The 11,975-nt window shown below is 38.1% G+C and overlaps 1 protein-coding gene across 1 annotated transcript in view; it reads right to left on the bottom strand.

The window, feature by feature from the left end:
- The window catches only part of ITGA1 (integrin, alpha 1), a 43,333-nt gene extending 31,704 nt beyond the window's left edge, over positions 1 to 11,629 (bottom strand). The window contains exons 1-6 of the mRNA XM_009710605.1: positions 11,482 to 11,629; positions 8,453 to 8,565; positions 7,385 to 7,473; positions 7,178 to 7,292; positions 6,387 to 6,514; positions 227 to 375 (exon numbers count right to left, since the gene is read on the bottom strand). Of these exons, the coding sequence (XP_009708907.1) occupies positions 227 to 375; positions 6,387 to 6,514; positions 7,178 to 7,292; positions 7,385 to 7,473; positions 8,453 to 8,565; positions 11,482 to 11,555 (668 nt within the window). The 5' untranslated portion in view covers positions 11,556 to 11,629. The remainder of the gene's footprint in view (positions 1 to 226; positions 376 to 6,386; positions 6,515 to 7,177; positions 7,293 to 7,384; positions 7,474 to 8,452; positions 8,566 to 11,481) is intronic.
- Positions 11,630 to 11,975: the final 346 nt, after the last annotated feature.

The following is an 11,975-nucleotide window of genomic DNA, read 5'->3' as shown; positions in this document are numbered from 1 at the left end:
TGTTTCCTCCATTCAAGATACAGCTGCCTTTCCAGGTTGCCATATACAACTGCTCTAGATACTGGAAAGGGTCTGTTTATCCACCCTCCTCCTAAATTTTGTTTGCCTAGCTAAACTGAAGTCAGATGTCAGCCACATCATATCTTTAATTTTTAAAATCAGAATCGTCAGCTTATCTGGTTATGTTCGTTTCTGCCATGTGCAGGACAACATTTTGTGAGCGTACCTTGCTGTATCTATTCCCAGGGCTGTCATAGTTTGTGTGCCACCCCGCTGGCGTATTTTTGTGGCTGCAGCCTTCACATCTTCTGTTGTCGAGTATGTATTCAGGAAAAATTCATGGACTACAGTCTGTCCATACTGAACAATTCCAACCTGAAACACACAGTTCATGTTAAAAATCCACTACCCTTAAAGAAGACATCTGTGTCTCCTGTAGTGGGGTAAATGCCCATCTGTACCCACAGCCAGGAAAAGAATTGAACTCTGAGTGTTTCCCTCAGTATGAAATATCTAGAAGCATTTAAGCAAGACTGGCTAGAAGACACTCAATCTCATGAAACATTTTGAAGTTTCTAAATTGTTTTTATTAAAAACAGGAACAAAGCCAAAAGCAGGCTCAACTCCTTGCTCTTCCTGACTTGCAGTAATCTGTGCCACAGCTCTGCTCTCCTCTAGACCAATGCCCTAACCAATGCCCTAACCATCAGTCACAACTTCTTAAAATAGTTTTCCTTATAGCATATAGCCATGGTTCAGTCACAGCTTTCTACATTCCATCCAAAAATAATATTCCCACATCTGATAGTTTATTTACTCTAAACCTAGCCTAGAAACGGCACTGCAATGACCAATTTAGGCCCTCAGGGTGAGTGGAAGAGCCAAGTACCCTCGTCTTGATGAAAACAGCAGGGCAGTCCAGGGCATAGCCATTCTCCCAGAAGGTAAGCCAAACTAAGACACCTGAGAAATGACAGAGAGGACAATGTGAATAAAATGGTGGCTTCTGGAATGGAGGAGGATTATGGAAAGACTCTAGATGACCTCAGCCGGATAAGTCTTTGTGCAAAAGATCAATGCATGGGATTGAAACCCAACCACAAATGCCTGAGGGAATCTGCTGCAAAAACAAGTGTGAAATAAAGAGATGAGCAATATTCTTAAATATTAATTAATTTCTCTCATTCATTTCTGTCAGTTTTATTGTTTTGGCAGGATCTTGACAGCTTTTACTGGGAAGAATCCACACAATGTTCCATTAGCATATTTCAATTTTATGTTACACACGGCAATTTATAGGTGTTATTTAGGATAATGCAGTATTACGTGGCATTTATGTCTCACACATCTATTATTAAAAGCACTCTAGCATTTAGGTACTGAAGATCAATAAGACCTCTGGGATGTTTATACCATCATATTATTTTAGAAGTGGCTTAGTATGTACTTTGCAATTGCTTTATAGGTGGTTTTTCAGGTACTTTCATAGCCTCTCAGATTTTGCACAATGTTTGTCTGCTTGTAGCAGAAGGGTTAGAGTTGGATAAATATTTGATACTAAACATCAGTATCATGATCATTATGAAAAGCTAGTTAGATACAGTTATGGAACTATAATTACAATGTTATGTGGCAGAAAAATCTATGCTGCGTAATTTCTGTATCCTTTTGAAAACACAATCAAATCTGGAAGAACTGCTGTAAGTTCAAAGTTATGACAAGTTGCGCCCTTTTAAGATGTTTTAATTCTCTCTTGGAGGCATGCCCTCTTCCACCTGCAGCTGAGAGCATCCAGAGGCTGCATGTTCTCGTGGGCAGCAGCCTATTAATCCTGCACAGTGTTTACACAACAAGCTGTGGCACTCTCTGTATTACCACTCACAGCAATCATGTGGCACTGACTAAACCCCAAGCTGAAGATGAAATTCTTAACCTGTTCCCTCCAAGGCAACTATTTCGTGGCATGCATCTAAAGTGACATACAGCATAACCTGAATAGGATTCTGCTTGCCATTTAAAAAGACTGCCATTAACTGGTGATAAACAAGAAGTTTTCATTATATTTGGTCTTCTGAAGCAGGAGGAGTGCTTTAAGCGTTCTGGTACCATACAGAAGTGTAGCCAGAGACTATTGTACACCAGGGAGCCTGCCACTGTGGATTCATGGGCTTCTTATCTGCAGCTTTGAGGAGTTTATTGGTACCAAGGATTAAATCAACTATTGATTGCTGCCAGTGTGAAAAGTATCTGCCAGTCTTTCATGATTCTAGAGACCCATGTTGGTGGTGTTGTTTTCCTAAAAAAAGATTACAGGCTGACATTGAGTTGTGTCATTTCCTATTTGAAAGGAAACATTGTCTGTGGTCACAGAAAGTAAACATTTTGAGCATTTCCTTCTCAGGACGTGAATGGGAAGAACATCTGAGTCTGGAAAACTGCACTGTGTTGTATAGTTTGTAAATCAGGAAGGAAGGGGGGCATGTGGTTATCAGTTGTTCTGCGGGACCCTTCCTTAGCACTAGCTTTGAAAACACTGATCATCATGTTCTATATATTTCATGCGATCAAAGATGAACCATTCCTCAAAAACGTGTAACAAAAAGCTTCCCACAGCCGACAAAGTACTACTAAGCTGCATGTTCCCGTCTCCTATAGGGTCACAGAATCAAGTCCAACTTGTAAAATTAGAATTATATTGTATTAGATAGCAATGAAGGTTTGAGTTTTTGCAGCCTTTTAATCTAATGGAAAACCATGAATGACATATCTAGATGACGCAAATGTGCCTTTATGGGATAATAAACCTGTTCAAACTGCGTAACTTCAGCAAGCCCCTAAGAATGATGCTTATGGGCATTGTATGTTTTGATTTGCCTGTTTAATTTAAATCTGGAAGATGAAATAGTACTACACAGAAGGATGTAATTCTGCTCTACCCTAGAAAACCTAGTATTTTTCCCAGCATTACTGACCATAATCTATTGAACATCTTTGTAATTCCTAAGTTTGTGTTCCCTTCCCTAGCATTCCATGGCTTTTATATTACACAAGGGAATAATTCGTTAATTGTCCCCAGTTCCTGTGAAAAAGTGTTGTACGAGAGAACAGGCAAATGAAGGACTGTTCTACTTTGGGACAAAACATTTCTGAGGGCGATTATTTATTGTTGTTCTATAAGTGAATACAGACCCTTATTTGTAAAGTACATTCTGTCTTTCTTAATAAATTATTATGCTAATCTATTTGGTAAAAAACAACAACAAAAACAAAAATAAAGGAAAACCATTTAGTATATGGAAATGATATGCCAGGATTTTAACCATTGGGATGTGGTGGAAAATCAGAAATATTTTTGGTTGTACTTAAATCATCTGTAACATAAAAGAAAAGGATAGATGCCTTGGGAAGCACTAACAGATAATACATTTTTTCATATAGAGCGCTTGCTAAAGATATCTGAATCAAAGCAAAATTGAATTAATTCTGCTACAGTTAGTTTGTTCCCAGGGACTCAGACAGAAATTACTTGTAAACTATTGCAAAGGTCTTTCTTCATTCTGAATAATTTTAATACCTCTTTAATACACTACTGTTCTTCTAAAGATAAAACTTATCATAAGATGTGACATGGTATGATTTATTAGTCCACTGATACAGTCCCTTTGGAGATATAATAAGGTATAGGCTAAAACCTATAACGGCCTATGTCATTTATTAATGCAGAAATAAAACCTGTCTGAAAATTTCTGAAGGTCATTCCAACAAAACTTTAAAGCTGGAATTGAATACACCAAAGATTTCTGCTTTCTCTTTTGATATTCTTCTACTATAGAATGTTGCTCACATGTAAAGGATTAAAAAACACATCCTCATATTAAAAAGACAATTATCTTGACAAATTTAAAAAAAGAGGGAAAAAACTGTCTTGCTTTGCAGTTACATTAAAATGTGGAATAAGGCCAGGATAAATATTTTGTTCTTACTTGTACCATTTTGTCTCATTTAATTCCGTCTTCCTTCTCCAGTTTTCTATCATGACTTTCCCTTTACTTCTTTTATCCCTAACCTCAGGATATGCAGCTTAGCCAACAGCATTGTGTTGTGGATTTTCTGGAGAACGGAAAGAGGAAGGGAAGGAAATACTTCTGAAAAAAATTATACCGTAAACTTTGGCTTTTTGCATCTGAATCTTCTGGCTTTCACTTTCAAATTTGCCAAACATGAGACACTGAGGAAATTCTCTTCTGACTTGCCACAAATCTAATGACCATTATTCATGGAGGGGGTAATTTGGAAAAAAATATCTTGCAAGCCTCTAATCAAAACACAGTTTTGAACAAGTCACACCCAAGCTGCTAAGGAGTTATTCTGTAATCACCACATTCCTTTCCTGTTCAAGAGAAAAACAATCTGAAGTCAGTGAAAGTCCACTGATTTCTACATGCTCAACAATCTCCTAAAGGTGAACATAGAAAAATCAATCTAAACAGACAGAAAGTAAACAATTGTTCCTGTATTGTGCTCTCAGAGGAAAGGGGAGTAATAAATCTGCCCTGTCATTTCTCCTCTTCCCCATTCAATAGCCACTGAAAGACAGTTTCTGAGAAAGAAAACAGTATAAACTCATTAGTACCTTTGGCTGTGCCATGGTTCCCAAGCAGTGGGCTCAGAGGAGAGGAGAGAGATGGGATATGTTCTGGGGAGGTGGGGAAGGTAAGAGGAACTGAGAAAATTCCACCTAGCCTTTGCCTTCCATTTTCAGTTTTTCAGCCTCTCTCCTCCTTATCTCATTCTTAGCTCCCTCTCAAATATTTCTGCTCTGTAGCAATCAGATGCCAAAGCTGACGTTCTCAAGTAAGTGCATGTGTGAGAAGTGGGGTAGCTATGCCAAACTGTGAGTAGAATGGATTTTGTAGGTGGAGGTGATGCGTTGCTGAATGCAGGCCGGCAAGGGAGCTTTTGTGCGTGAGCTGAGCCACACAGACGAGGCAGGATTCCAAAATCAAACATAACAGAGGTGTGGCAATGTGAAAATTTAGGAATTGCAGGGTGAGGAAGAGGAGCGAGTGTGCAGTAGAGTTGATTGCCCTGTGTATTATTCCCATGAAGCCCTTTGGGCAGAAGGCAGTCATTATTTCCATGCAGTCATTGCCCTGTACTGGGAACTTCAGGTTTAAGAATTTTCCCAAGATGGCATACGTTTGAGTAGTCGCCAGTTTAAAGGACCAGGAAGAATTATTATTTTTCCCTTTCTGTTAAATTTGACAATGTGTTTTTCCTTATTCCTGACAATATCTGGAAGAACGGTGTGTTTAAAATAACAGAACACAATTGTAAATTATAAGTAATTATTTTATCAGCCAATGTTCAGTACAGCCAACAGGGGAGTTGGGTGGTAACTCACAAACCCCAGTTAACTTGGAAAATCAGCTCTGGAGATGACCTAGTCCAACCCCCCTGCCAAAGCAGGTTCACCTACAGCAAGTAACGATGGCAATACTCTCTGCAGACAGGTATCCTTTACACCGTCTCATGGTCTCCTTCTGAAGGCAGGAGCTGAATGTTAGGAGCTAACCTGAAGCAGCAAAACCACAAAGTACTGGCCTGCAGCTTATCAAATATACAGGATCCCAGTAAATCCTTGACTTTGGGAGGGGGGAAAAAGGAGAATTGAAAGGAAGACCCTGTTTCTTCTGTTGCTGTTAATAAAACTTTCTGTGTCCACATTCTGTTCAGCAGACTGTGAAACCTATGTCGTAACCTCAGCTGGCGTAACTGGTTGTAGCTCTGTTAATTCTGCTGGAACCACGCTGATTTATAGCAACTGGGAATTTGGCCCTCTCCATTTATTATATATATGCAGCTTCTGCCATTAATAACATTTGGCTTAATAGCCACTCATTAATTACAATTTCAAATGTTTAAAATCTGTATGCTCAATGCTCCACAGCACAAAATATTGAACGCTGCTCCAAAAAGCTTATAATCAAAGGCTGTCTGAACCATGCATGTGTGCCTCGGGTGAGCAGAAATGACATTTGTGATATGAAGTATGAAAGAAGACAAGAAGTGGTTGTGGAGAGGAAGGAAGTGGGAAAGGACAATGCTCAAACAGCCTCACTGAGCACACTTAACTTTTGCCTCTAGCTTAGAAAGCTGGTTTCTCCAGACTGCCCGAGCGGTGGGGAGAGGGAGAGCCTCCCTGACACTGCGATTTGGTGGCAGATACTGACTTAGTTATGGTTTCAGCTATTTTGTTTTAGTACCCCATTGCCATAAGTTCTTGGAATTGAAATGCTCCATAGACGATGCTCTCATGTCATTTGCTGTAAATCCTTTTTTTTTATGTCACAAATAAAACAATCATAAAATATCTACTGTGTTACCTGTGTTTGCTGAGGACCTATATCCATGTTTTCCAGGAGGCTGTTTAGGAAGGCTGTGACACTCTCCCATGGATAAATGCTGTTGGACCCATCGAGTACTATGATGATGTCCAACTGGGTTTTACACTCTGCAACACAAATTGCCATGTAAGAATTGATACTAACAAGGATCAAATATATCTCATGGCTCCTGTTACTTTTGTGACCAGTAACAGATGCATATCCTTCTGCAGTGGGGCTGAACTGACATGTTTGTCACCAACTGTCATTCATCAACTCTTGCATCGTATTTTATGTGGTTTCTGTTCATTTTATCAGCAAGGCACTTTCTTGTAAGCAGAAATTTAAGAATGGGATTAGAAGATCACATAACTGGAGTATTTACCACTGACCCCTACCTTCTTCAACATTAATCTGTTCCTCTCTGATTTTTCCAAAGCACCAGGTCTTTAAGATTTTTATCTATATTACTAAATTGGGTTTGTATTAGATCTTAACATGCCATCATTATTTAAAAAGGGTCTTTTGGCCATAAGTCAAAAACATAAGCAACTATTTTTAGCAATTGTGTTTGGATGTTACATAGCACTCTAATGATTGTTTATATTGAGATAAATTCCAAAAGTAGCAAGAATTTAGGTTATATACGGACAATGAAAACATTTACTTAACTTGGTAATGTTGGTAGCTAAGTTAAGCAGTTCATATTTTTTTGGTATGCTTATGTGTATACATTTGTCTTGTTTGGCACTATTTTCAGACACACAAGAGAATTGCTGTGGCATGCATACCTTGCACAGACGGAGCAATTGCCTCAACGGTTTCAAAAGTGGAGCTGACATTAGAGCAAACTCCAGTTGTGTAGTGCAAACGCCCACATTTATAAGCATAAAGTGGTCCACAAGCCTTCAAAAGATGAAAAAGGGTGAAATGTTTTTGTTATGGTACCTGAGGAACACACAGACTTCTTTTAAATTTGGCAAAAAGTCCATTCTTACCAGAAAGCCTCCTTTTGGGTTAGTCACTAAGGTTGTTCCAAGAGTCATGTTTTCTTTTACTTCCATGACGTTAGGAACTGAAGTAGCAGCTATAAATAGATTAAAATGTTAAGTATTTGGGAACATGAAAACAAAATGTTAAAATATATATTCCCTAGCATGGAGCTTCCAGCTTCTAAAATAAAACCCAGACTGACACTGGTTTCATCAAATATTTTATCACCCTTCCTCCTCCTTCTTGAATTGCAATAATCAAGAAAAATTTCTGGGACTGGCTTTTATCCCAGAAATTTGTCTGTGTTGCTGTCTCAAATAGTTTTCTTAAACAGTAAAAAAGAAAAAAAAGTAAAAATAACAGCGCAATGAAAGCAAGAGATTACTGTTCATACAGTTTTGTTAATTAGAAAACAAATATTCATTTTTTTACCCTGTCCTGCTATAAATGACTAAGCAGCTTTTATATTTGTTACTGCTATGTTACATTACTGACATTTAGATTTTCTAGGGAAAAGAGGAGATAAAAAATACCACAACAGGTGTATTTAGTGAAATTCGTATTAACAGGAAGTCTTTTCCTGTCTACCTCATGTTATCTCTTGACATGAGCAAGAAAATTACCAGTATTCACCTGTATCATATTAAGATGCATCAGCCTGGTTCTTGCTAGTTATGTTCTTATCAAAAGTTTACTGATGGCGTTATGAATGCTCTTGGTGGTTTCAGAGAGCTTTGGAAGGGGTATTCCATGAATGTATGCTCCATGACCTTTCTGGCTCCATGCCAGGACTGCCAACTATAGTCAATTAATACCAGTCCTAATAGTTTTGATACACGGCCAAATGCCCACTCTAAAATTGTGAACAGGTTTTCCATAGGGCAATAAGAAGCTTTAAAATAAAATTATTTTTGATGTTACGAACACAAACACAAAATCCTCACATTTTGCTCTGGAGTCCTAAATAAATTTTCTCTATAGAAACAATTCTAATGCATATTTACTAGCTAAAAATCTCCTAAGATCTGACCTCCATATTCCTCCATGTAACACAGCTTTATTTTCTTTCATACCTGGTAAGTTCAGTTTTATGCATGGTGATTGGTTGTCCCTTCCTACAGGGCATTTGTATACATCTCCTGTTCTTTTCTCAGGTTGGCCAACTAACGGTGAACCAATAAGTACCCTGAAAATGAAAAAAGTTACCTGAAATTTCTTCTTTCTTAAAAGGCATGAAAGTCAGCAAATAAAACTTACAGGGAGAGCACAGCTGCAGCAAGCTCCATACTAGGTGTACAGGACGGAGAGCAAGAAAAGTATCTATTATGCTAGTTCAGATACAAGCAAAAGCAGCCACTCTGTCTCCTCTTTAATAAGGACACAGAAAGGAAATATGCCTACATACCAAATTACACAATAGACTAACATTTAAAAAAATTCCAGTGGAAAATAAAAGCAATACTGCTGGGTAGATGACAAGTATTAAAAGTAATACAGAAGGAAATACCTGTTTTATTTAATATCTCCTTCTCCTTTAGTATATTTTAAAAGAAAGTGTATTTTCAATGCTGAGAGATCAAATGCCAAAGAAGCTCACAAGAACCCAGAAGAATTCAGTCTTAAGGAAGGTGAGCCAGCAGTGTGAAATACATAATTTTTCCCCTCATGAATAATAAAATAATGTTATTAAAAGGGTTACTAAAAGAAATTTCAATTTTTTAAAATGTTAAGGATTTTTATCCTGTGCATTTTTTTCAAAATTTGGTGTGATCAAAAATCACTACTCTCAGATAGTACTTTGAAAGCACCACAAATTAGCATTCACTCCTAAATCCAGTTTTCAGCGGGAAACGCTGCTTAGAGATGGGCACTGGTTTTGTTCTCAAATCTTCATTAGCTACACTAAATAGCCCAGCATTACCCAGCAGATAACAACTGGTTCCACTAAATGAGTAAGAAAGAACTTGGATTAAATTACAATTCACAGCACACACAGGAAACATGAAGAGTAATAGTTCAGTGAGATTTGTTCCTGGACAATTAGATGCTTGTGAAGAGTTATTGAGAGAACCGTTTCAACCTTTAATCATAAATTAATGAGTCCAAGCAGAAGCTATTTGAACAGAATGACATAACAGGTAAACTGTAGCCTACAGATTAAAAAAAGACAGAAAGGAGAATTTAAACTCAGTACACAACCCAACTTCTAGAAAAACTATTCTGGAATAGCTCGTTGTGATCCATTAAGATTTTTTCATTAATAATAAATTAATTAATTCTTAAGCAAAATAAAATGCTCTAAGTATATACTGGATCTGACTGCTCTTTCAAGCTATATGCTGTAATGTATGCATTTTTAACACTGAGACTTAGAAACAGGCACCACAGTCTATCATGCATCCTTGACTTCCATTTAACTGCAGAAAAACTGAGTGTACTTGACATCCCATGGGAGGTGATCAATGCTTAGCAGGATCATGTCCCCAGGTTGTTCTTTTCTCAGAAAGAGCGAGTCCCATGAACAGAGAGCAGTGGTCTGAAAGGCTATCTTGTCTTTTCGCATGGGGCATTTTTTTAAGGGACCCCAGTTTTACCGAGAAACAACCGCAGTCAGGCTCACAGAACATCTGTTGTGAAAAGCTCTATCTGTGGTATCTAGGTAGCATTATAGCAGTTGACAAAGCATCACAAGGCAGCTTTGTATATTTATTTTTAACTGCCAATCTACAGATTTCCTGCCCTGGATGTTGCTAAGCTGAAAGCAACTTGAAAGCTTGACAATTTAACAGCAGCTCTGGAGTTTGATTTCAGAGATGTTCAGATCTAGCACATGAGTTTAGATTCCTGTCTTCCTTCACCTACTGGAAAAGTTGCCACTTCCAGCTCACATTATTTTTTACTCTTGAAAGGCTTCAGGACAGTTTACAACAATATAGCTTACTTCACAAAATCCCAGCTCCTAGAATGGATACTATGTCCTGAAGGTCTAAATTACCTCAGAAAAGGTCATTATTATTCTCCCACGGCCCTCACACAAATGTATGTTTAAACATCCTACAAAGCTGGGCAACCAAGAGTTACCGTTTCCAAAAGCAGGCTCTGCAATTTCATTTCCATGAACATCCCCTATGCCCAGTGGTGAGCCCTGTGTTGCAGTGGTGGACAGATTCTCAGGGTCAGACAGCCCCGGTGCTTGCTGGGGGGATTTCTTGGGCAGCGCAGAACAGTCTGACCCGGCTGTCAGGCAGCCACGTGCCCGTCATCCCAGGCTGCCCGCGGTAGCGCTTGTGTTTAGCAAGAATGTCAAATTACTGGCAAAGCTCTGGGAAAACCAGAGCAATCTGCAAAGAATGATGGAGATCTCAGGATTCCTAAACCTTTTACCATTCAATCGTTGTTTCAGTGGTGAGCCTGTGAAGTTCGATTTTACAACTGAAAAGCATAAGCAGGTGTTTGTCAAAAGACCAAGAAGCAATGACATTTGTAAGCACATCAAAATGCAACTTCTAATTCAGGAGAACAACAGGAAGGAAAAGACGGGTTAAGAAGGCAGCTCCAAGTCCCAAATGTGAATATATCACCAACTGCAAGACATAATTAGCCCTCCAAAGAGAAGATGGGGTACTGTAGTAATAAATATGTTGACAGGGAAATCTTCTCACCACTTAAAAAACTCAGTTCAGACAACCTGTGATACAAAACTTTAGAAAAAATACATTATACAGATTAGTTAGATAACACAGGAGTAATTTCTCTGCCAATACATTAACAGAAAGAAAAGACAAATCATTATTTTATTTGCTAAATGGAAAAAAGAGGGCTTAGGCATAACACAAAACTTTCTCAGCTCCATCAATGAGGGAATTTACCCACTTTGTGAACTCATTTTTGTCTTTGAGGAAACAAATGTAGATAGAAATTTGGATCTTTCAGCCTCCCAATCTTTTCAGGTACCCTTAGGACTGTGCATTATTTTAAGAAATATGACTGACAGAATCTGACCCTTATGTATCGGGCATACTTACAAATAATAGTACAGCACCTCAGGCACAGAATACCTGATAATTTGGAGTTTCCATTTAAGAAAAGAAAAACAGCTTACCATTTCCCTTCCTCATTTTCATACTGTTGGACTGTGTACCCAAACATGTCTTCCAGAGGCCCACTGAAGGTCATTGCATTTTTCACATCAACATTGGAAGAGCCGACGAGGTGAAAGAAAGCTTTAAAAAAAAATTAGCAAGTAGCAATATATGTAAAACTCAAGACTTCTAAGAAATTAGGGTTCAATTATGACTCAACTGAGGGTACAAGACAAGGGTTGAAGTGGCATTTTGGGCATATTTATCAGAGCTGGTAAGAGATTTAAAACATACTTCCTCACACATACATTGGCAGCTAAATTCAGAGATGTTAATAACTGGATTTCTGTATCCAAAACCTATTTTGCAAAGTCCATCACTCATTTGTAAACCACAATTCAAATAACATTAAGTAAAATATTATTATCTTTAAGAGTAAATAAAATAACTTTTTAGTTATTTTTACTCCTTTTAGCTCCATGCATTTCTAATGTAAGAATTTTACGCAAAATGT

The sequence above is a fragment of the Cariama cristata genome, unplaced genomic scaffold, assembly GCF_000690535.1.
Source record: "Cariama cristata isolate BGI_N322 unplaced genomic scaffold, ASM69053v1 scaffold13571, whole genome shotgun sequence".
Lineage (NCBI taxonomy): Eukaryota > Metazoa > Chordata > Aves > Cariamiformes > Cariamidae > Cariama > Cariama cristata.
The sequence above is the reverse complement of the archived record's forward strand: the minus strand, read 5'-3'. Positions and strand labels throughout refer to the sequence as shown.